The 25,908-nt window shown below is 43.1% G+C and overlaps 1 protein-coding gene and 2 long non-coding RNA genes across 4 annotated transcripts in view; 1 reads left to right on the top strand and 2 right to left on the bottom strand.

Moving 5' to 3' along the window:
- The window catches only part of tmem132e (transmembrane protein 132E), a 237,483-nt gene extending 222,866 nt beyond the window's left edge, over positions 1-14,617 (bottom strand). The window contains exon 1 of the mRNA XM_063204014.1: positions 13,425-14,617. Coding sequence (XP_063060084.1) covers positions 13,425-13,485 — 61 coding nt within the window. The 5' untranslated portion in view covers positions 13,486-14,617. The remainder of the gene's footprint in view (positions 1-13,424) is intronic.
- A 1,678-nt stretch (positions 14,618-16,295) lies between these two features.
- On the bottom strand, positions 16,296-19,284 carry LOC134453189 (uncharacterized). The gene is made up of 2 exons (XR_010035563.1): positions 18,192-19,284; positions 16,296-17,510 (listed from the first exon to the last, which is right to left on the bottom strand). It is a non-coding gene; the product is annotated as an uncharacterized LOC134453189 (long non-coding RNA).
- Positions 19,285-19,290: 6 nt separating this feature from the next.
- LOC134453188 (uncharacterized) lies at positions 19,291-23,837 on the top strand. 2 transcript variants are annotated; one of them, XR_010035562.1, is made up of 3 exons: positions 19,291-19,867; positions 21,139-21,225; positions 21,532-23,837. It is a non-coding gene; the product is annotated as an uncharacterized LOC134453188 (long non-coding RNA). The 2 variants fall into 2 exon arrangements; XR_010035561.1 differs by having other exon boundaries at positions 19,291-21,225.
- The last annotated feature ends 2,071 nt before the right edge of the window (positions 23,838-25,908 follow it).

Below are 25,908 nucleotides of genomic sequence, written 5' to 3'. Positions count from 1 at the left end.
TATGTAGGCGAATAATGCGAGTATGAGTAATGCTAAACTGTGAATATGGCCCACTGCTTTGCTTTTCGTACATCTCATCTGCAGAGAACTAAATCAATGGTTGCCATGGACACATTAGGAGCATTGACAGGTCATTAGACATCAATTCAGCTATAAATATGCCAAAGTGCTGGCATGACCTTGCCCATTTGAAATATGGATTTGTTTACGTTCAGCACTAAATGGACAGAAACCACGGCATAATGTGTCATCTGGCAGATAACAAGAGATATTTGTAAATAAATTAAACCAGTATCTTGAGACGAACTGCCCTACCAGTGATATCAAACCTGTTGAGCCCTCCAGAAGACTGTACCAGAGTATGTTCAGATTATCTAAGACCTTTAACACGATCTACACCAGAGTGCATGACAAAAGAGCCAAAATAACACACCATGTTCCAAGGCCCAGAGCTTACTAGCAAAGGCTGTAAAGCCACACACCAGATCTTAGGAAATTGTCTTACTTGCAGCCACAGACACGCTCCGTGACATGGTAAATCAGACAACCGCATATAAGTTGATGGGCATCCCACTGTCAGAATAATAGCACAAGGCGGGGCATTTAAGAGATGCCTGGCAACACCACCAAAGCACACACCATGACTCAAAGTCTGTAAAGGGGTTACTACGCCTTATACAGACGGATGAAAGCATGGGATATCACTGATGATCACATGATTTCACATCTCCTCCTGCGATTAGAGGGGCCTGCACATTTCTTATTCACATCACGCAGCAGAAACACACGCAGCAGTCAGGCTCACAATTTTTCTTAATGTGCCTAAAATATGTAAATGACTTGGCAAGAAACCAAGCAAGTCTTTTTTTATGCCTAATCCCAGGCAGTGGTGCATCTACTCAGCTCCTCAATCAGTTCAGTATGTCAAACACCCCAGACGAATATAAATATGGCCACACAGGATATGGAGAAGATTCGTCTTAACACAAAACACTGTTTTCCCATCCTCATGGTGCCTTTGTTGCTCAAAATGCTGCCATATCTGAAGGATTTACTTATTTACAGTCACCAAAAATTTGAGGAGGCTTTGTCTCCACATCCCAGCTGCTCAATATTTCCAGTGACCGCGTTGAATTAGAGCATTAGAGCTAAAATACACGGTCAGCTCAGCTCATATCAATACTTCCCCAGACGCATTTTGGCAGAGGACTGGGTGTAATTTATCTGTAATGTACGCCGTGCCCCCTAAATTGTCTTATCACAATCTCCCCTGCACAACTCAGCCAGCCACTCCTGAGCTAAGGAGGAACAGTACCAGTGCAGTTAGCACTTCGCACCCAGAAAAAGGGCAAAACACCAGGCCATGGTTCTATAATTGGAAACTGGTGATGTTTCAAAATCATATGACTAGTTAGTAGGGGTGTAACGGTACACAAAAATCACGGTTCGGTACGCACTTCGGTTTTAGGGTCACGGTTCGGTACATTTTCGGTACAGTATATGAGAACAAAACAGAAAACCATTTTCTTCCTCAGCACGTTGTTCATTTCACCAAAATATTGTCAAAATACAAACGAAAAAGAGGAAATACATTCAACCTGCTACTTTGGGTCGGAGATTTCATCAGTGTAAAAAAATAGTACTTTCTCCTCAAGGTTTCACAAAAGACCAAGCCTCTACACCTGTTTTTTCTTGCATTCTCTTCTCTCTCAGGGTTCTGCAAGAGCCTCTGCATGTAGTAGCAGCATAATGTAAAAACATGAACAGACTAGCCTTTTACTCAACCTTTCGGTACTCTGTACAGCACTGTTCGATTCGGTAAAGGTCTTTTCGTTACGATACGTCGTAACAAGTACCTAACGTCTCAATCCGAAGGCGATGTGGTAAATGTCAGTCACTTGTTTAGACCACATTAATGAAAAAAATGAGTTTAAGCTGCAATATTCTCCACCTCCTCTTTAATGCTGGCAATGACCTCGTTTACATGATAAATTTAATTTAGAATTAATTCAATTTAATTCTGAATAAAGCTCATTTCCGCTTTGAAAATGTCATGTAAACACTTCACAATTCAGAATTAAATGAAAGTTCATTGTAAACTTGAAGGAACTATTTATTTCGGAATTATTAATTCGGAATTAAAAACGTCATGTAAACCTGGCCATTGTCCTACAGTGAGACAGCTGCCTGCTGGACGAAGCATAATAAGGGTTGCCAATGTGAGGTCACCACCTGTCACCAAATTCACCTTTAGGTCTGTGGTTTCCTGGTTTACACGGCTAGAATGGGTGAGCCAAGCTCCATTCGCTATGGAGCGAGTTGAGCTCTGCCACGGTGAGGTCAAAAAACGTATTGATGACGTTGCCACCCTGTTAACCTAGTTGAGGCTTTTTCCAGCTTTATACTTTCGACTTTTTTCCACTCTTGGCAGCGAATGGCCGTTGGTGAAATAATCGCCATGCAAGGCAGGCAGGTATGTGTGGAATGTGGTGAGGAATGCCTGTGGATTCCCTTGGAGGGTTCGGACAACACTGTTAAAACCTGACTCTGAAAGTGCAAAATGTCCATACAAAAGTGTGTGGCAGGGGATGGTGAAGGTCAAGTATTACAGCGACAGCACCACTTGATTGCAGTCTCCCTCAGACTTACAGCTCCAGGCCACTTTATTAGAATAGCATGAAAAAGTTTATTTATTTCCATAATTCCATCAGTAATGTTAACATTATTGATGGAATTATGGACATAAATCAACTTTTTTCATACTATTCTAATAAGGTGGCCTGGAGCTGTACTTGGTGCACCTGTAACAGACACAAAAAACTTGCACAGGTGCACCAATTACTGTACTAATACTCTGCAAATGACACCATGCTGTAGCTCATTCCATTTGCAGATGCACACCAAGACGAGGTGTTTTCCCCTTTCAAATTAGCAGTGATTGTATGAGAGCAACTGTTTCTACATTGCTACAGAGGTAAATAATTAGTACATAAATTAAGTTTGCCCTCGACTCTGAGGGCGACATACAGTCTTCTCTGCAGGCACTGCGGAAATCTGATGTACAAACATAGCGAAGAAGAAAGAAAGAAAGGAGAGAAAAATACTATACTTGACAAGGCCAACGTATCGTATGGCAAGCAAGGTGGCATTTATGTACTCAAAGGCTTAGCCAGCATTGTCTGATGTACAACAATATAATGAAGGAGGTGGAAGAGAGGAGGGAAAGGGAGGGGGGTTGGGGTGTACTACACAAGACCAACCTCTGTAGCACAGGATAGCATTAATGTACTCAAAGGCTTAGCTACCATTTCCTGATGTAAAAAAAAATATATAGTGAAGGAGGTGGAGGAGAGGAGGGGCAGAGAGAGAGAGAGAGAATATACTACACAAGGCCAACCTCTGGAAAACAGGAAGCCATTAACGTACTCGTCGGAGGCTTGTCGTCTACCGCTGTGCACGCTCCACCGAAAAGAGACACATGTGAGGGCCTCTGGCATCTGAGCGCCCTACACACATGACTGAAGTCAAAGAAGAGGCAGTCCGCGACAGTGATGCTTCTTAGAAGCGACATGGAAACAAGCCTCCATCCGCAAGCAAAACTTTGGTGAGCGGAACAAACTCCCTATTAAAAAAAGCCATTTAAAAAAACCATCCCACTCTCGAATTGGACTGGTTCCAAACATGCCATCAGCAGGCCAGTATTTAAAACATTTCCTTCACATCGCCATTTTTTATTTGGACTGTTTATATAATGGTTGTTTTTTTTCCTCCAGAAACATTTCCTTTTATAATAGAATTAGTCTTTGCTGCACACTTACATGTGATATTACTTGTGCAGCCTACAACAAGGAGACTCGTATTGTGTTCGCCACGCACCAAAGGCAAAAACAAAGACCGCGGCACACCAGGGAGCTCGACTGGAGATCTTATCTGGGGCATTCTGGCGAAAGGGGCAAGTTTAAGTCTTGATATTTCATGAATACATCAACAAAAAGGTCAGGGCCCACGGGCGCACCATATTTTCTTTTCCCCCGATCTGACCACGAAGCCGCAGTGGTGCTGCAATCACTACATCGCCACACCGAGAGAAAAAGGCCATGCATATTTAAGCAGCTGAAATTATTTGATGATGAGCCCAGCTTCGTCAATAAGCTCGACCAAGAAATGAAATTTACTTTAAAGACGCCTGCGTAAAAACGAATGGCTGTGAAAAGGGCACCTGAACCGGATTATGAGAAAAAGCGTCCAATGGCAAGACACTGGTGTGGAAAAAAAAAACCCAGACCATTTCAGAAAGGCCAGGTTTTCAAGCGAAATAGTACATTTTGTGATAACTAAGGTAGAGACAACACGACTTCCATCAAGCAGACATCAAATGCATGCGCTCTCTGTGTCATCTCCCAGCTATGCCACTGTTTTCAATGTCGTCTGCTCTCCACTCCGCTGTCCTCCACTGTCACTAATTACAGACTGCCATTACAGACTGCAGGAGGAGCACATGCCCCGGGGGCTGCAGGGGGAACAGAGGGGAACAAAAACAGCATTGCCTTTTGTCGAGCTCTCTTTTATGACTACAGTATGTGACCAGTGTGCAGAAGGAGGGGAAAAAACCTCAAGCACACACATACACCACCAGCCACTGTATCAAAAAGTGTCTCTCTTTGTGAGTGGTGTGTGTGTGTGTGTGTGTGTGTGCATTGCATGAGTACTGCATGTGTGTTGTATGTGCATGTGTGCAGCTGGTGCATGTGTGTGTGTGTGTGTGTGTGTGTGTGTGTGTGTGTGTGTGTGTGTGTGTGTGTGTGTGTGTGTGTGTGTGTGTGTGTGTGTGTGTGCATTGCATGAGTACTGCATGTGTGTTGTATGTGCACGTGTGGAGCTGGTGCGTGTGCGTGTGCGTGTGTGTGTGTGTGTGTGTGTGTGTGTGTGTGTGTGTGCATTGCATGAGTACTGCATGTGTGTTGTATGTGCATGTGTGCAGCTGGTGCATGTGTGTGTGTGTGTGTGTGTGTGTGTGTGTGTGTGTGTGTGTGTGTGTGTGTGTGTGTGTGTGTGTGTGTGGTGACTGATAGCATAAGAGGGAGAGAACGATACAGATCTAGAGCGATAGAGCCAGAGATAGAGGAAGGCAGAGTGGTGTAGCGTGTGAGCGAGGTAGGGAGGCAGAGTAGAGTCTGAGCGCAAGAGACTGAGTGTCTGCGTACTTGGGGATGGGGGTGGACTCTACTGAAAAATAAATCCAGATAAACAGTGACGTGTGATTTACTATTTCGCAGCGTTGTACCCATGTTGGACCCACCAACTCTCAACTCCCCAACCACTCACCCCTCCCAAACCCAACCTACCCCCCACACACCCACCCACACTCGGTTCCAAGAGGAGGTTTGATTTCCCGAGGGTGCGAGTGCTTATTTCAAGGATTTGCCGCTCTCCCATCTCTCCAGTCCGCAACGCACTTGTCTCAGGTTAATCCGTTTCTATCGGCGAGGTGTCAGAACCTCAGCTCTGCCACATCTTTACTCAACAATAAAAATGGCTCATAATGTACCCCGTCCTTCCCGCAGACACTTTTTTCGGCGAGGCACTCCATCTTCCTTGCGACGCATCGCGCCGCGCGCACCCCCGGTCGGTCGGTCGGCTACAACCGTACACTATAGATGTGCCATCAGTTACTTCCAGACAGATGCGCACGTCACTGCTGTTCGAGTGAAGGTTAAATACATTACGAATTTTAATGACTTCATGGCCTATTTCAGGGTGTGGTGGTGAGGAGAGAGGGGGTTAGTTTACTGTTGCTTTTTTGTGGTACTCTGTCAGTGTGTTAACCCAACCAACCAGGGGAATACGCAGCCATATCTCTGGGTTATTTTCAGCCCACCAACAGTCTCCTGGTAGTGCTTAGCCCCACACTGGGAGGAAGCTGCCAGCCAATGTGGCCTACAAGGCTACAGGGATGCTGAGGAGAGGGAGCCAGTGGCTGCCTGCCTGCCTGCCTGCCTGCCTGCGACATGTTAACGAATGTAAACAAACACAACAGCAACTGGGCTGCCTTCTGCAAATGCTAGGCATCTAGAGAGCTAATGACATTAATTCCTGTTTCAAACCAGGAGAGAATCTTATCTTCGCACACAATGAGGTGTTGTTGGTATTCTCTTGTTAGGTTGTGTCTACAGGGAGACATGTGGGTTTCCTTTTTTTTTAAAGGAAAAGTTCCCGACCAACCTTTGAAAAAGTAAAGGGCCTACCTAACGTCTGTGCTAAATATGACAAGGAGTTTCAGACGTGTCACCCAAGATCCGTTATTTGAGAGAGACGTAAAAACGCAGGTCTTACATTTACTGACAGCAGCCTGTGAAATCTATTGATTTTTTACAGTGCTTCAAGTACAAAGCAGCTCAGATCTAATCTCTCCGAATGACTGAAACCTCACAGTTTCTCATCATTAGAGAATCGCACCAAATCCCCACTGCTTCAGTGGCGCAGATTTAAATCTAGGGAGGAGGAGGAGAGGAAAAAAAAGTGTCACCCCTTCTCTTTCTGAAAGTCAAGACTCTTCCTGGTGGAGCATGTGGGGACTTCATTTGGTTTTCAGAGTCACAGACAAACAGTTGAAGCGCATTTTGACGGATGGTTTATGACACAAATATATCAGTGGCAGCTACATACAATCCCCCCCAAAAAAACACAAGCGTGGAAATCGAACTGAACTGGAACACTATTTCCGGAATATTTCCCAACGCTGCTGGTGTTGATGGAGTCTTCGCTTTAAGAGGCGTTTACAGCAGCCTTAGGGGCCAGGAGTGGTATTAATTCATGAACAAACGTTGTTTCCTGCTGGCAAGACAAGTGCTTCGTCTTGTTCACCCTCCGAGGCAAGATACTGAATTTACACAGCTCAACTCCAGAAACACTTCCACAGAGCTCTGATTTGGAGAGTTGCAGGAGGGTGCTGGAGGGCGACAAAACAGAGCCTAATCAAAGAAAAAGAAGGAGAAAAAAAACAGAAGAAAGACGAAAAAATATATCATTTCACACCAAAAAAACAAAAGTGTGCAACAGTTCAAACTTTTTTGACAAGCTGTAAATAGCTCCACTACTATGTGTATCTCGTGCACTCAAACTTCAGTGTGTGTTTATGGGGCAGTGCACAACACAGCAACACAACACACCAGTGCACTTGCCATTTTCCTTGTGCAACACCTTGGGCCAATTTCATGTGCTTCTCCCCAATTCCCTGATTTCAAGCCTTACTGGCAATTTCTCAGCTCAATGGTATGCAAGTAAGCCGCCCTGTGCAGCAATTACATTTGGTGGTTTCCTGATGGGAGGCAAGCACACCGCTTGTTGCTGCTCAGCATCAACAAAAAAAGGTTGATTGGGAGCGCATCAAAATTGGTCCATTACAGGATCTGAGATGCGTCGGAGAAAAAAAACATGTCCAATCGCCACACATCAGAGACGCCGTCTAATTACATGTAGGCTAATAATGGCCGACAACTTGCCTTACATGTTCACTTCTAGGACAAGATCACCTCGCCGTAAATCTCAGATGACATTACCGTACCATAAACATTGTAACTGTTCTTCTAATGCTTTCATTATGACATGAGACCACAATGAACCTTCTATCTAATGTTGATCTTAATTTATTCTCCCTTGGCCACCTCCAATGCAACGGTTTTACAATCCGGCGTAAAATATGACTTTTATTAAACAGTTAAAAAGTTCATTCTACCATGTCTGCACAGGCCAATAAAATGCAGTTAAATCACGGGTGACACGTCACCTTGGTCGCCTTTCCCTTTCCAAACGTTTGTGAAGTGACAACTTTTTTGCAGCAGCAGTTCCGTGGATAAGATAGGCCTACATTTTACAAAATAAGATACACATTAGTAAAGTTAAGTAAAGACAGCATGGCACCTATGGGCTGCCATCACACCATGATTCATTAGAAGCCATCTAACATAGATGGTAAAATAAAGTTGACCAAAAGAGAGGATGAGATGAGAAGTAACCCACAGAGAGATGTCGAACGAAATTCGACTGAATTAGAGAACCACGTTAAAATCCCTTTGCCCTACCCAGCTCCCCGCTGGCTGGTTATAACATGGGCTGGTGAGCCTGACCGCCCGCCTGGTCTTGCCATGGTAATGAGACAGGCAGGCCTTCTATACTTCAGGTGCTGAACTCCACATGGCCTCAATAAGACACTGCAGTGCAGCAAAAGATTATCATAATGAATAAAGGGGGCGCCGAGCACCGGCCTTACAGTGAAAGGGAGCATAAGCTGATTTTGCAGTCGCAGTCTGGGGTAGTGTGGTGGGGAGGAGGGGTGGTGGTGCATATGATTTCTCCTCTCTCTTCACGTTTGTCACTTTATAAGATACAAGGGGTGGGCAAGAGGAGCGAGGGTGGTGGTGGTGCTGGTGGTGGTGGAGGTGGGGGCGAGAAGCTTGGCTCGCTTGCTGCTGCAGCCGAGAGGTGCTCCAGGGCAAAAATCTGGCCGTATTTCTTCAGCGTCCAACTCAGTTGCATCCAAGGCTAATCTTTCATGTAACTCCCAAACTGTCCAGTGAATCTTAATGAATTGCCCACGATTAAAAATCAAGGCGCTGGGGTTCAACTTAGGACTTGAGACCATTTGCTGCAAGAGTGCACCTAATCAATTCAGGGCAAAGAGGACAACGTAATGTCAGATTTCAAGGGGGGGAAAACAGCAGCATCAGTAAAGATATAATTGCTCACACACTTCAAGAGTGCAGATTTCTTTCCACTGCCTCAAAGAAAAAAAGTAGAAAAGTAATGGCCATGAGTCATTGTGTACCATTAAAAAAAGGCTTTTAAGAAATACTTATGTTCTACAAACTCTCTTTTCATTCAAGGTCTTTTTTCCCTATTGTTCTAATTGAAGCTTTACCCACTGACTGAGCCATCCATCTCCCTTTAACAGTGTATATAATCACTCTTACTCTTGAAGTCAAGACACACTTGCAGAGACCTGGCGAGAATGCCACTGAAGAACACAATGAAAGAGCAGGAAATAAGGGTTTTATCCGAGTCAGCACATTTTACTGTTCTAAAAGAATGCTTTAAAATGTATCATTGAAAATCACATAGATTCCCCCCTCCATTCACTTCTCTGAGCCGGCCATCTTTAGAAGAGGCCGATTCCACAGACCCCCGCAGTAGGCACACAAGCCTTTGGCGGCTAAGGAGCTATGCTTTGGTGGTTCACTGGCCAGCGACCATTACTAGGACATAAGGACAGGAAGGGGGAGAGTGGGGTAGAGGGGAGCGTTACAACATCTTATGGCCCAATGGGTGCAACGATTGGATATTCCAGTTGCCTGGGGAGAATCAATTTATCTTGCATGAAATCGATTCAACTTCAAGAACACAATGAAAAGGGCATTTTTTTTAAAACGGCATGAAGAATACCCACATTGAACCTAATGCCATTAAGGGCCACCTCTGCCAACATAATGGGACACTTTGCCAAATGCGTTCATCCTTGACGTAACCGAGGGAGCGACCCGATTGCGACGTGAAGGCTACCACTCAAAGAGCTCTGAAATGCACATAAACAACTTGCGTGCCTCCAGGAAAGAGACCATTAGGCCCTCCAGTACATTTTTTTGATGGCCAAGAGTGGTTGAGGGGCGAGGGGGGGCTGGGGGTGTTCCACTTTCGCTGGAAACAGACAACGACTCCACTGCTCTTGAAATCATTGGAAGAGTAAAGGATCACACAGTGTGTGCGTGCCATAGCCCCATGGCATTTCCCTACACCCAGTTTCACTCATGACTGATAGAATCCCATAGACTCATACATTCATGGCTACAGGGCTATTCAGCTCCATCCGGATGGGTTTTGAGTTTTTAACGTTTCCAACTAATCAGGCAGTACCATTCAGAGATGCAATCAAATGCACTTCTGCTTGAGATGACTCTGCTCATCTGTGACAGTTTTCCTTTATTAAAAATGTCCTTATTTGAAAATGTATTGTAATGGCCTTGGTTCAGAATATGCACCCAGAAAACCCAGTCAGGTGCACAGAGCCAGCCAGTCAAGGTTAAGTTGCAGTCAGAAGCAGAGCCAATGCATGATGACACAGGTCAGACTCACTTATCATCAGGTCTTCAATAGAAATGGAACAGTCAAAATGGTATTCACTTCCACGACTTACAAACTAAACCTCACAATATCGCTACTTGAGAAGCAGCATTAGAAAGGAATCAACACAGCAAAGTCAACAGAGGGTTTCTCTAAGTACAAAACACATAATTCAAAAGCCAACACATTAATACCCAAAAGCCCCAGTTTGAACCATGAGCTGGATAAACGTACTATCTGTTTGATGGCACTCTATCAATCATAAAAAAACAAGAGCAGCAATAAAACTAAACACAAGTCAGAGATATCCTGATCTCTGGGAGCAACAGAGAGACTGACAGCTGCCAAAAATGAGATGTCAAACAGAGGCTTCATCAGAATTCAATTAGCCACACTGTCATACATAATTACTCACTTGCACATAATGAGAAATCGGTGCACACACAAAAGGTCTCGCTATTGAGTCAGCCAATCCAACCTAATTCACAATAGCAACACATTTGTTTGTTTGTTTGGGAAATAATACAGCGGAAGAAAGAGCTAAACAAAGCAGTTTTTTGTTGTTTCACGCAGACTTGGTTGCACGTAAACCAAAACACTCCACACCATCCCGGGAGAGTACAGTTCTTCCTCACAGAGTCGACATTCTTTTTTTTTATACCTCAACTCAATGTTTATCCATTGCTGTTATCCTCTGCCTGGTCCCTGTCTGTCGCTGTTACTGGAGAGACAAAAGAAGAAAGACGCGTCCTACCCACTAAAGAGCCTCTCACTGTCTGGAGGAATTGTGCTTACGGAAAAGATGAATGCAATTGTGGACTGAGTCGTCTTCACAGGGGGGGGTTGCTTGTCTTTGTCTGAGCTGTTTATTTTCTGATCAAAACCTGTTATGAGTGAACAATGCATTTCAGAAGCTGACACTTTCCTTCTTTTTGTTTTTAGAGCCCGTCATACCCGAGTACATTTGAAAGCCTCATAAGCCAAATGTACCCTTGCCATTTGTTTGAACGTTGTTTAATTATACTAACCATGCAGTAGTTTGATAATCTGTTTCCAGTCAAGGTTGACTGATATCAAATGCTCATAATAATGCTGGAGCTGATTATATGCCTGTAATTGTGAGGAGGAGTCCATCACAAATGTAAAGCACATTCCATCAATCCACATGTCCGCAAATTTAATTTAACCAAACGTTGATCTGCCCATTTCGGTGAGGACATTCGGTATAAACAGGCGCTATTCCTTTTGGTACAGGCTTTTGCTCCCCACACTTAGGAGAACAGGTTCTTCTGCACACCAATGAGCACTTGTTTTATGCCATCACCACCTGAAGCAACAACTGTAGGCTATTCTCTACATCACTCACTACATAGCCTATTTTAGGCCTAGTTCTTTTTCTTTAAATCACAGATGCAGCATTATGCATACATTGTCAAAATGTCTTGTCTAGGCCTAGTGTGTGTTTGAGATCTTATGCCATAGCATCCTGCTGCTGCTGGACTGGGTAGGCCTATCCGTAATGTCTCGCCAGTGTGAAATAGATGTGTGGATAACACAGAAATGCACTGTGCTGCTGCTTTCTCATAGCCTTCCTCAAGCAGAGGAGGATTGTTTGCAGAAGCCTACATGATAATCAGCTAATTAGTCCAAGATTTTAGAACTAGTTAATTAGGCATGTCACACCACTTATTATCAGTCTATTTGCACTGGAACCAGTGCATCCAACTCTGACAATACAATAGTAGCCTGCCCTATGTTGCGTCACTCAAAGCCTTGTCAAGTCAAGTGTACTTTATTGTCAGAAATCTAAGTAACAGGGTTAGCACAGAAGTTTGAAATTGTGTTTGACCAGTCTCCAATGTGCAGTTACTTGACTTTAATGAATTCAACCTAGAAGTGAAGATGTTCCCCTTTCCTGTGGACTGAAAGACCACTCGTGTGAAAACGCAAGGCCAAACTACCATTAGGCTACCACCTGACACTGCTTTAAGATGGACTTGCCAATACATGCAGGGTTTACAGCACGATGGGCCTTCCAACTCTGCAACATAAAACACATTCATATGGGCCATTCAAGGCTCGTATTGAGGGAAACTTCACAGAAGTAACTCTCTCAGCAAGATAGACTCTGCACGGCAAGGACATTCCCCACAAATCTCATTCAGTGGCCATCACCTAGAGCATTGGTCTGAAGCAAAGCAGTACAATACAATTCACACGTCCTAGAATAAAGACTGGTTCGACACAAATGCTCTGAGAGGTTAAGGAGGACATTTAAGTCAATACAAGAAATTATATAATTAAACATTTCCTGCTCTCATCATCGTTAAGTCTGACTAATTTTTCAATCATCAAAGGCACATCAACCAGCTAAAATTGAGCACTCCTGGTCAGATGAAACGATACATTGCAAATGTGATGCTTTCACACACTACACCACTTGCACCTAGGGCTTTGAATTTTTTTTCATTCCATACTGTGCTACAGTAGCCTCTATGTATGGAGTTGGACCTGCTCCAACCGAAGTCATCCTCTTCAAAGATGTTTGGCAAGGGTAGGCTATTCCCTGTAAACCACTCAGATCTAAACATCTTCAGGCAGAAAAACAGAAGTGCATTCATTTGCTTTTCTGCTGTGCTTTATAGCCCACTGCAGGCTACAGACAGTGGCATGAGGTGCAAGATGTCTGTACAAAGGTGCTTTATGGTTCTACATATGGTTTATGGTTCTACATATCTAACCAATCAAACATCTAAAGCTCATAGCATAATCACCATTTCATAATTCGTTTCGACAGGGTAAACAAAGACACTAATTAGTCATCTAAAAGAACATGCGCTTGTCTTGTCTGGCCAATCTTCTTCCAATGTTTTTTGTTCAGTTAACGAATGAAGGGATAAAAGGGAGAAATACCTAAAACGAAAGAAATTTAGGCCTACATTAGAAACAAAAAAATGGCTGCGCTTTTTCAAAGGCAATTGAAGTGTTAAATTAGCATGACACCATCTCTTCTGCATTACAAGGTAGGAGAGAGAGAGAGAGAGAGAGAGAGAGAGAGAGAGAGAGAGAGAGAGAGAGAGAGAGAGAGAGAGAATCTGAGGGACAGAGAGAGACCGCGTGTGTGCATGTGTTCAGAATAACCAATCAGTACAAAGACAGAACTGCAGCAGTGAATTCATCATGAAAAACACGAAAACACGAACTAGTATAGTGTGGGTAAAGTGGGTAAATTGCTTGACGTTGTACGAGAAGGTTAGCAGTTCCATATTGCAACTTGCTGGGAAGGGATTTTCCCCGTCTCCTTCACTCACCGTCTGAAATGAACATGAGCCAGAGCAGCACAGTTCCTCTGCAAGATCTTGGTATTGACATCGTAGTTATCCAAATATATCCAGCAAAAGATGCAAGGAGTGGTGGTCACTTCGACAGCCTTCCGACCGAATGAATGGAATGGCTCGTTCTCTGCAGTCTTGAGAGCATTAGCTTTCACCGTAAATAATTTCTGGGGTTAGACAACTTTGGGTAAAAACGCTGCTCAACTTCATTAAATGTTATCAATACTACGATCGGCACCGAACACTACCATGGTGAAGAATGTATTCTCTGCCGATTGCAGTCTTGCAGGTTCGCCTGTATTAAAAGGAGAAAAGTTCCAAATATCCAAATCCAGATCCTTTAGACTCCAGCGCGCTTTGTCTTTTTGAACACTTTCTTGTTGTAATTCCACAATGAAGAGGGGCATACGCTCTACATTAGTCCAGATTTCCTCATTCAGACATATGCCAAAAATGGGCTACAGGCTACCAGGTACAGGGAATAATGAAGGCTAAAATATTTGGTGAAAATACGTGCGGCACGTCCAAATGAGGGCTTCTCGGAAGTTATACAACGCAGTACTGACCACAGATTTCTAATAGGAGATACGCGTAGCCCTTACGCGGCCGTCCCCAAAACAAGCCTCCTTTCCCAACTGGTAAGTTGTTCAAGAATGCACCGGTTAGACTGAGCACATGAGCAAGGCAAAGAAAAACGCCCGCTCTTCCTGATGCGGACTACGCTATCGGATCAGGTTCCAAAGCGCGTGCCGCCGGAGTGACTCAAACCCTCGGTGGTGCAAATCGGTAACCTCCACTGTCCATACAGAGCGGTGAAAAGTCCTCCAGTCGCGACGAGACCTCACCAAAGCAGTTGGCGCTGAAATTCCACCATTATAACTCGTTCACAAACGCATGGGTAGCCTACGTGGTATAAGTGAGGTTAAAGCATACAGCTGCGCAAACCTTAGCAGATTCAACCGTGTCCAAAATTGATTTTTCGTGCAGGCAGGCTGTATTCCAAGTGGTTCTGTGAAACTCCACTTTAAACAACGGAGCTGCACTTGATTGAGTGTTGTAGTCAAGGCTATTGTGGCACTGCCGTCTGAAGAACAAAACTCAGGCAGTTGGTGTCCGCGCGGGTGGGTGTCCGAATCCGACTTCAAAGAAAAAGGGAAGGCTGTGTTCTAGCCTCCCGATATGGAAAGCCAAAACTGCCACTTTTCGGATCAAAGTAGCACGTTAAGATTGAAATTCGCCCGTTAAAAGCGCCCGTTTTCCCGGAATACGTGCGCTTTTTTCGCCGTCTTTCACCAACAACGGCCGCTCTGTACGCGCGCCATGATGCGTTGGAACGACGCACGTCACCGACGCCCGTAATTTCATGTCAAAGCGCGCGTTCCTGACGCGCGTCGCTACCGAGACAACGGGCGTTGAAGACGTGCGTTTTCCTAATATGATAATAATGTCCATCCTTCTTTTCCGAGAGCCAATGCATTTGAAGTGGTTGCGGCCAATCTCTGATCAAGACAGCCAGACCAAGACAGTTCATCACAGATGAATAACAGGAAACAGGAAACTTTCTGATTAAAATGTTAGTGCAATCAATGACAAAACACTTGCTTAGGTCAGAGCAGTTTCGAACACCATAGTTCATGTTCTTTCTCTCTCTCTGCAAAGGTTTTGTAATGTTCACCATCTTGCTGTTTTGTGTAGGCCTACTTTTGTGGATTGCGAAATGACGTAATAGCGCCGAAAATGGCAGCCTTGTTTTTCGCTCCTCATCTTTCTGATATAGGCCTATTTAATATTAGGCCTATTTAATATTAGGCCTACTATGTATAAGAGGTGGAAACAGTAGGCCTACAGAAAATGTGTAACCTCTGCAAAGGTTTGTTGAGTACATTTTGACCCAAGTAGCTAAACAGCATAAACACCCGTTGTGCTGAGGATTGCATGCAGATAGGGTAACAAACTATCCATGACTTTTCACTGGATACCTAAAAAATAAAAGAAAGCTGAGGTGGATCCATCCGGAAAAAAACTTCCAACTACTCACCGAGTAGCTAGCACCTGGTAAGTGTCTTTCAACATTTGTTTTACACTAGTAACCTCTTAATACGTAAAATATAGGCAATTAAAGTGTAAGGTGGCATGTAGATGACTTGTCAATACAAGATGCTTTCCATAAGAATGCCATAGCAGTAACTGGCGCTATGCTAAGATATTGTTATGCTGAGATATTGAGAGTACGCGTGTACATAAACACGGCATTTTTTTAGTGCTCTTAGTAGAAAAGAAAGTTCAGTGTTATGGTTTAAATGTAAAAGTAAACCATGTGTACATCTCTAGCGCCGAATGTCCTATAGGCTTACTCTTCATAGGATGCTGTCATGAAATGCCAGTCACATTATCCATAACATGCACAGGCCTACCCAGCCTTCATGTTGTCCTTGTAATTAATGTTAAGTGTAACACTTAATGTTTTCACAAAATTGTCTGCCTTCCAAAATGAGACATCAGTGGCCTAATGGTTAGGGAGGTGGTCTTGATATTGGGGCAGGTGCGAAACCCATCCTTACCTCTCTCCTCATCTCCATCATGGCTGAAGGGCCCTTGAGCAAGGCACTTAGCCCCACAATGCTGCAGGGACGGTAACCAATTCACTGTGAAAAACTTGGTTGTTTGGGATAAAAATGGTCATTTAAGTATATCTTTCTATTTCTCCAGGTGAGAAGAGCAATGGTCTGATGGCTGAGATTGGATGTATGGAAGAGACCGAGGTCCAGCACACCAAGCCAAGTTTAACCAATTAACTTACCAATTTCAGCGTCTGCACCAGACCATTTCAATGTATTAATCAGATCATTCAGTTGTTCATAGACTTTATTTTTAGACACAAATTACACATGCATTTTAGGGTTACAATGGTGATACGAGGGGACGTCTATCCTGAGATGGACATACAACACATGTGCATTTTATATTAATGAATGGTTCTCTGAACTACTGTGGTATCCTGACCCGAGTTCATATTACTTACATGCAGCATAATCCAGGCACCAAAATACCCATGTAACTGGATACGTACATATGCTGGAGACAATAGAACTAGAGTAATTAGTTTTAGACTAGACTCAATATACTGTAGACAGACAAAGAACATGTTCTAAGTTGTGTACAATAAAATACCAAAGGAAATGCCTGGACGGACATCATTTCATATACATGTATGTTATTATCACAACTACTGTGTGTCATCACTGACTACTCCCACAACAGGTACAGGTCAGGAGATGAATGCATCAAGGGAGGAATGTGGGGGTAGGCACGGTGGATAAGGAGACAAGCATCACTGATAGTGAGGCCACAGTGGGTTTACATACAGTGTTCAATCTCGCCCTCCAACCCGTGCCTGCAGTTCACCTAGGGAGCGCTGTCGAGACAGCAGAGCTCATAAGGCTGGCGCTAATAAATGACAATTGTGCTCGCTGTCGGCTGAAACTTGACAATATTACTTTAAGTTCTGAGAAACCAATGTGGATTTAAATGAAATGTACAATAACCTGGGAGTCATGCCCTTCTGATTTCTTACAGCTTTGGCATTTATGAGTCAGGCTCCGCTAGCATCTTGCTAACAAAATTGCTTTACGGCCGTCGTGATCACAGCAATGCAGCCGGGCGACCAATCCAAACGCAGTGTGTGAAGCCACTCGTGATGTCATATTGACAATAAATATGTATTTTACAAAGATCCACCCAGTTTAAACATTCAAACTAAGTGCTGTTTGAAAGGGTAATTTATCCTGCCTTTTAGAAAAATAAAATGAAACGATGATGCCAATTCTTTCCCAAAGCAATGGCAGCATCTGTGGTTGAGCTCCATGGGACCCTATTCATTCTAACAGCCTCTGCGCTCCTTGGCCCTCCTCTGCGCTGTCTGGATGGCGCCACTTAGTGGACAGTACCACCCGGAAAAAGTGGCGAGATTCCTCTCTCGTACTACCCATAAACACTCTGGTGAGGCGCTGGCAAAGCCTAAGCGAAGCCTCTCAGGCAACTTCTTCATGATGGCTTCCTGTGCTGATAAAAAGGAAAAACATGTTATTTAAATTAATATGGTAATGCATTGTAATATACATGTGTTAGACAATGAAAACATCTGACATTTTGGTGTGGGAAGTTTCATGGATAAATTGGACCACCTTGGTGGCCAGTGTACATTAATTGCACATTGCACTAAAGAGCAGTGTGTGAAGGCTCAAATAACGGGGAAAGAGCAAAGCACATAACAGCATGGGTGACAAACCAACATTAAAAAAAATTCTGGTGCATATTTGACCAAGATAACAAGTCTTAATGATTTATTAAGAGCCACGGTATCCAAGGTAATATCTGCATACCAACAAGAAGGATGATCAGACATGCGTCCACAGTTAATCCTGTTGGATGTGGTTCATCTTGGTGGTATGCAGACATAACCTTGGATAGCCCACCAAGAATTTCAAAATTTTTAACCCATTATGTTGTGTGCATTGCAATATTTTGAAGAGAACTGTGAGAACTCTTATTACCCTGCTAATTGAACCTTCACACTCTGCGTCAGCTTCCGACACCAAGATGTTTCATTGTCTAACTCCTGTACTGTTACAGTACTGATTGAATTAATTACAGGATGTAGCACTATGTTGTCTGAATTCAAAAATGTGATGCCAGCCAGTAGGCTAAATAATATTTATCACAACTCACTATTCATTTATTTACCTGTGCTGCTAGGATGCAATTCTACACCATCCTGACGAACCCTGGGCACATAGAACAGTCTCATCCTTCTTCACCATGACTCATGGTTTTAGTTTGGGTGCTGACCACCTGACTCTGATGAACCTGCAATGACAAAATGATATACATCTATGTATAAATATATACATCCTATTACATTATAGGCCTACACTGGAGGTATAGCATAAATGGAAAGAGAAAAAAAATGCATGTACCCCTAGATATGCATAAAGTGTAAATGTGTGCAGTTCAGTAATAGATGCTTCAGAAATGAGGATACAGCATAATGATGAGATACACTGATAACAGGTATGCTGTGCTCAAGATTTCAAATGAACCTTTTTCATCACCAGCCAAAATGGCTAATAGATATTTAATCTCACCAATGGGTCAAAGTGGCTACTAAGTTTTATTTTGTACCAGCCAACCTGAGTTTTCACCAGCATTTGGCTGATTGCAATGTTAATTTAGAGCTCTGGCTGTGCTTTTCTTTCTATTGAGGGGCTTCTCAGGTTTTATTTATGCATAAACTAATCAAAGTGTAGGCTAATAAGCGGTGTAATGTTACACCGCTTATATGCCTACACTTTGATTAGTTTAAGCATAAATAAAACCTGACTATACGAGTCCCCCGTATCAACTGGCGAATCCATGTAAACACAATGATTGGTCAAAACGAAAGTCTCAATCCTGGTCTAAATGAATACACCCCAGATTAAGAGTGACACTTAAATTTACGTCCAATCTCCACTGCTTCTAGCATCTGCAGTCGCCAGTTGTTACGGCCAAAGATACTTTTTCACACCGGTAGTCTGTCCTAAATGTGTTTCTACATGTCTAACAATTCAACACCTTTTGAACACAATACAACAACATTGAAATAAGCTTAGGCCTACTTCTTTGTTGCATTGTGCAAACGTTGCGTCTGAAACAACAATGAAATCCAGTTGGATCAAACGTAACGAGTGAAACCAAGTTAACCTTCACAATACGTCCGAGAAGAAAAATAAAAATATGAAGACCTGTCTGAAGCAAAAAAAAAAAATACAGCATTGAGTGGTGTTGTATGTTAGCATCTTACCTGTGCCATGAGGAGGATGCCGCCGCGTTGATGAGCCATCAGTGACGAACTGGTGCATAAAGTTGCTTTGTAGTAGGCAATGAAGAGGCTCGGTGTAAAGGTAATACATTTAGTGAAGTAGTTTTAAATTGACACGGAATAAAACAATCCACTGCAGGCAGAGTGAGTACGTGCTAGCAGCAACAACATACACTTCTTCTTCTCCTCCCAGGAACCGTATGCCCCAAATATGCCATCTAGTGGCGCAGAATACAATAAGGTTTTGTATAATTAAATCTGCGCCAGTGTAGAGTATCCAGCACAATAATTTTAACATTAGGTAATTTTGGCATATTCGGCAACGCTTATTTTTCTTTTCTTTTATCTCAAAGGCGAGAGAGCAGCCTGCGAGTCCTCAGTAGAACATGTTTTCTACGCAGGATCTGATATCACCAAGGATGAACGTTTTAGCCGGCCAATCAGAAGTCAGCAGCAAGAGAAGAGCCCGCCTACTCATGAAGTCGTACACACCCATTGACTCTATTTACTCTCAATGCGTACACCTGAAGGTCCAGCGAGTGGGGTTGGTATCAGTGTGGTAAGTTTATTCTCAAGTTTGGGCTTTATATGACAGTAGGCGTTTCATTTCAAACCATCTACGAGTGCAGATATGTCTTATGAGCAGAAAAGACTCGTGTTATTACGGTGCCAATGTATTTTCTTTCGTAAAAACAATACGCTAGTTAATAGTTAGCTACCATAATAGCTTATCTAGTTAGCATAACTACCCAGTACAATGAACAGCTAATAATGATGTGACCTGTACGTGTGCATTTATTGTTTTGGCAAATATTGTTAATCACCGTCGTCACATTTCGTCTTGACATCTGGTGAAGAGGGCAAAAAAGTATTGGGCTGAGTGCAAGCAGCTACATTTAGAACAAGACGAGGGAAAACTCACTGTAACACTATGCTAGGTCCGACAAGTTTTTCATATCGAGTAGACATCTGTAAATAAGGCGTGTGTTGGTTTAATGTAGCGATTGTTTTAGGATGGGGCTCCGTTTAAGTCATTAAATCTGCACGCACATAACCGTGTTGCCCTGGCTGGTCGTAATGGTTCAAAGCGCCTAGTTCTACGTGCAACTTTGAAGTTGCAATTCATCCTCCTGTCACTTTCGAGCAGCTACTGGTAAAATTTGCTGAACCCTCGCTCTCGTACCCGAAACAGCATCATCACCAGTGTTGGGCAGTAATGCATTACAAAAGTAATTAATTGCCTCTACTGTAATGCATTACAGGGCAAAAATATGTAATATTAACTTAGTTACAATGCTTACAAGTTACATTTCAGTGTGGTGGGTCAGAAATAAGCTACTGTATTCCTGAACCTGGTAGTTTTAGTTTGCATGCTGCCAAAACACCTCTTGGGTGGGAGGTAAAAGTCATGACTCATGCAAAAGTAGTGTAATGCCTTATATTTTAAATATAGTAATGATTTAGTGTAAGGGATTATTTTGAAAAGGCAGTAACATGACATGTAAGCTTAATCAGTAGTAACTTGCCCAACACTGATCATCACCCATACGACATGCATTTCATTTTATTATAACCAGGGTGCGATTTGTAGTCAGGGATTGTCCTCCCTTGTGGTCTTGATATCGCCACTTTTTCTGCATGATTTTATCAGTTCAATGTAATTCCATTGATATCGCTTACAATCTGAAACATATTCCCCCTTCTGGTTTTCCAGATCACAAATCGCACCCTGATTATAACCATTGCATTACTCTGGTTATACAGTAGCCCACTACTTTTCATTACATGTAATGATGTAGAGATCTAGAGCTAATATAATGCTTCTCCCAGTAGGCCTAGTGGATCCACACCGTGACCTAAGTGCACTGGACCCTGTTGATATGCAGCCACCTCAGCTTCATGAAGAAACGGCAAGATGTGAGTTAACAGAGCATATGCTATACCTTCTAAGTGTGAGATTACACTAGTAATGCTCTTGTAGCCTATGTGCCTACCCATGTTTCATGTCCAAGCCATATGTGGACCAATTGTTAGATATTTAAAATGATCATTGTGGACTAAATAAATTATACAAATGGCCAAGGTTTGACATCCCCGCTCCATGAGAAAGGCCTATACTTTGCACAACCTGGAGTGAATGCCTACTGTGTCTTTTGTTTCCTGCTAATACTGTATCATTGTAATAAACACAACATTCTTTTGCTACTTTACCTGTCATTTCAGTCAGATGACTACACCGTTTCAGATCTACTCATCTCGCTCACCTGTCCACCTGGATGAAGGATCACACTCTGCAGCTGAACATGTCCAAAACCAAGCTCCCAATCAAATTGTTCTAGGTTAATCTCTAACAACAACCTTTTTCTTCCTGCATTGTGCCTTGCTGATTTTGTTTGTTTGCACATGTGACTGAGGTAGCCTGGTTTTACCAGACCACATTAATTGCTTCGTAAGTAATTTTAGGTCTGGATCCTTCGTGTCCTCCTTGAGCACCAGGGCGGGAGAAGTGAGCTCAGCTCTGATTTGAAATGAGCTCTGTCCAATCGCTGACAATTGACGTATGTTATTCTGCCAAGTGCATTCACGCCGGTTGTCAGTGTTGCCAGATGTACGATAATTTATACCATAATTTTGTTCTTCCGCCGGTCAGGTAGCGTATGTCACACTTAGTATACAAAGCTTGACATGGTACCATTAAAGTCCCAAGATGGAGCAAACAACACAGGTGTTGACATTATATAGCATGGGCAACTTATGATGAGGAGGGCCATGTTTTTTTCAGCACCAGCATCAGGGGTTCACATGACCACAGATCTGACTCCAATTTACAGAGTTGGTTGTTCTCTAACTGTCCATATTGTTTGGAAGGAATATAATACTCTACCTGTATACTCAATACTCTATTGGGCAGTCATGGGTAAGCAGTTAGGGTGTCAGACTTGTAGCCCAAAAGTTGCCGGTTCAACTCCCGACCCGCCAGGTTGGTGGGGGGAGTAATAAACCAGTGCTTGCCCCCATCCTCCTCCATGACTGAGTTACCCTGAGCATGGTACCGTCCCGCCTTGCTTCTTTGGGGCACCATTGAGGGCTGCCCCCTTGCACGGATGAGACATGAATGCACTTTCGTAGTGTGCAGTGTTCACTTGCTTGCTGTGTCACAATGACAATGTGAGTTGGAGTTTCCCAATTGGGCTTTCACTTTCACGCTTTCACACTATTGGCCCACAGTATAATTACAACATATTGATTCAGTAATCGTGTTTAAAAAATATGGTCATTATTTTCTTAATTAGGCCTACTGTTTTATCTATAGGGCGCATTGAGTGAGGAGGCGGGCTGCATTTGGCCCCCGGGCATCCATTTGCCCATCCCTGTTGTAGAGTGAACTACACAGTGATTGCTGTCTATAGCAGTGGTTCTTAACCTGGGGTTAGTGTTGAGGTTGTGGCCAAAATTCTGTTTGAGAACATTAAAATTAGGCCAAATCAGAACCAAATTAAAAAATGATGGTCCCCATTTAAAGCCATAAAGATTTTGATTGATGTCTCTTTGTAATTATAAAGGATGATATTAATCACCTGAATCATTTTAGCCTATTGTTGGACATTGCAGCCTAAAGGTTGTCGGTTCGACTCCCGACCCACCAGGTTGGTGGGGGCAGTCATCAAGCAGTGTTCTCCTCCATGACTGAAGTATCCTCAGCATAGTACCGCCCCGCCGCACTCCTCCCTTTCCGGCGCCTTTGTGATTTGCCCCCTGGCATGGATGGGGCATAAAATTGATTGCTTTGTGTGCCGTGGAATGCTGTGTCACAATGACACTGGAAGTTGAAGTTACCCAATTGTGCTTTCACTGGGTTATTTAATGGAAGGTACCGTCATCTATTACCTATTAGAAGTAGAATTTTCCATAATTTGGTATGTTTTTTTTTTACTGATGGTCTTGGATAGTAATTAGAACTGTTTTTTTGCAGCAACTGGATAGCTACAAATCCATCCAAGTTTTGAAATTGAAAGGGTGCCCTCCCCTTTCCACATTTTATTAAAACTGTTAACCTACTGTTAAAGGAGCCGTCCTGCCAATTTCAATATGCTGTTGTATTATTGCTCACACTACCCTTGACTTGTTAGTACATTGCATTTTTCGGCTCAGCCCTTTCCGAGATCTGGGCTATTCTAATGGGGGCAGATTTTGTTTACATTAAAAACTATCTACTCCAAATATTGATGCATAACCTTTTGGATGATTTTGGGGGGTAAAAAGCTCAGGTACTGACAAGTCCAGGGTAGTGTGTGAGCATGACGACTGCATGTTGAAATTGGCTGAGCCTTTTAGGAAGCCGGTTGCATGTATGTTGGAAACAATATTTGACAGCGTCTTAGGTTGGAAACAATATTTGACAGCGTCTTATACTGCAGCGTCTTATCTCTACTACAAATTATGATGTAAATGTGGATTTATTTTTTATGACATGAATACCAGGCTCTACTGTATTTGAAGAAACTGACAATAAAGCTGCCACTTGTTAACATGGTGTTGCATTTCTGTCTGTTGATCTACAATGACGTGGTTCTCTAGCAACAGCTGAGCCAATCAGTGCAAAGCTCATAAACATTATGGACAAACCGCTTAAGTTCTCCTGAGAGGTGTTTTTGGGCGCAATAAAATGCTTTGAAATACACCATCAAATAGCCTAACTTTCCATCTAAAATAATGTTGCATACCAGGTCAGAGAACACCAAGGATTATGAAAAAAGGTGGACATGGTAATGTAATGTATGTCCTCTACAAGTCTTCTGTTGTCCAGTCTTGCACTTTAAATGTCTGTATGAGCACTGTCTATGTCCATACTGTCTTAAGTCCATGTATAAGTACTGTCTATGTCTATACTGTCTATGTCCTTACCTAGATTAGTCTATGTCTGTATGGGAAAGCAAGAAATGTAATTTCAAATTCTTTGTATGACCAGTGCATGTAAAGAAATTGACAATAAAACCTACTTGACTTGACTTGTAATTAGAGTGGCATGGCCTCTTTCACTTAAAATGTAATTTGAGTAGGCCTAAGTTACTTAGTTACTTTATTAGCTTTCCTCTTCCTCTTGTTTATTTTTCTTGAATGTCGTCCTCCATAACCTCTATCTCTTGCTCGGCTCCAGCCATCATCAAATACATTGATACAATATAGTAAAATAGTGGAAATGCTGTGTGCGATCCTGCACAATCTTTCATTTCCGGCGGATTGTGGCATTATTGTGCATGTCATTTAGTCTCTCAGTCATGTTTTTACTCAGTCAGGCCAGGTTCCAGTGTAATTGAGTAAAGTAGGCTACTTGGGTCAAAATGTAGGCTACTCAACAAACCTTTGCAGAGAGAGAGAGAGAAAGAACATGAGCTATGGCGTTCGAAACTGCTCTGACCTAAGCAAGTTGATTGCACTAACATTTTAATCAGAAAGTTTCCTGTTTCCTGTTATTCATCTGTGATGAACTGTCTTGGTCTGGCTGTCTTGATCAGCGATTGGCCGCAACCACTTCAAATGCATTGGCTCTCGGAAAAGAAGGATGGACATTATTATCATATTAGGAAAACGCACGTCTTCAACGCCCGTTGTCTCGGTAGCGACGCGCGTCAGGAACGCGCGCTTTGACATGAAATTACGGGCGTCGGTGACGTGCGTCGTTCCAACGCATCATGGCGCGCGTACAGAGCGGCCGTTGTTGGTGAAAGACGGCGAAAAAAGCGCACGTATTCCGGGAAAACGGGCGCTTTTAACGGGCGAATTTCAATCTTAACGTGCTACTTTGATCCGAAATGTGGCCGTTTTGGCTTTCCATATCCAGATGAGTGAGACAACTCAAGTTAGCTATAGCCGCCACAGCTGCTATACCCACGGGCTACAAATCCATTCACTGCCTGTAGGTTACCTTCAGATAGTCGGGACGGGCACGAAGAAAATCACTCCTCTCCACTACCTCAATGGTAAGCGGCTACAACCAAATCTTGGTCACGTGACCCCCAGACTGACGTTCCCTTTTCCACCGGTCGGTGAACAACTGGTTATGAACTTTAAACACACATTATTCGTAGTTGTGCGTAAAGGGACTTCGTGTTATACTATGCTTAATGGTGTAGGCTACTGTGCAAAATAAGCATTTACATGATCTCGGAGACGGGTTCAAAAACTCGACTAATGCTAAAAAGTAGGCCTAGCGTATATGAATCCCTATTTCTGTTCATGCGCAATTATATTTTACTATACCAAATCCATTACCCTTTTGATTTATATAGTCTACAGGGCATGTTTTTTTATGGCGTTAACGTTACATTTTCTTCCACTCTGTGAAACGTAGGAAGCTTCATTTAAGGCGACAGAGGCGAGTGGACACATCGCATCTCCCATGCTCGCACCACTGGGTCTCCATCCAAAAACTTGTAGGCTACCGAAATTAACCCGCCAGGGACCCTGCGACACAGTGACATCTACTGGTTACCAAAATTTTAGCCCCCTCCCCGTTTTGATAACCGCTTCTAAATTCCAAGGAAGTCTGATCAAGACTTTATGGTTCGTGAATAATGACTCCGTGTGTCGCAACGTTGT

Source organism: Engraulis encrasicolus, chromosome 7, assembly GCF_034702125.1.
Source record: "Engraulis encrasicolus isolate BLACKSEA-1 chromosome 7, IST_EnEncr_1.0, whole genome shotgun sequence".
Classification (NCBI taxonomy): Eukaryota; Metazoa; Chordata; class Actinopteri; order Clupeiformes; family Engraulidae; genus Engraulis; species Engraulis encrasicolus.
This window is presented reverse-complemented; position numbering and strand designations above follow the sequence as displayed.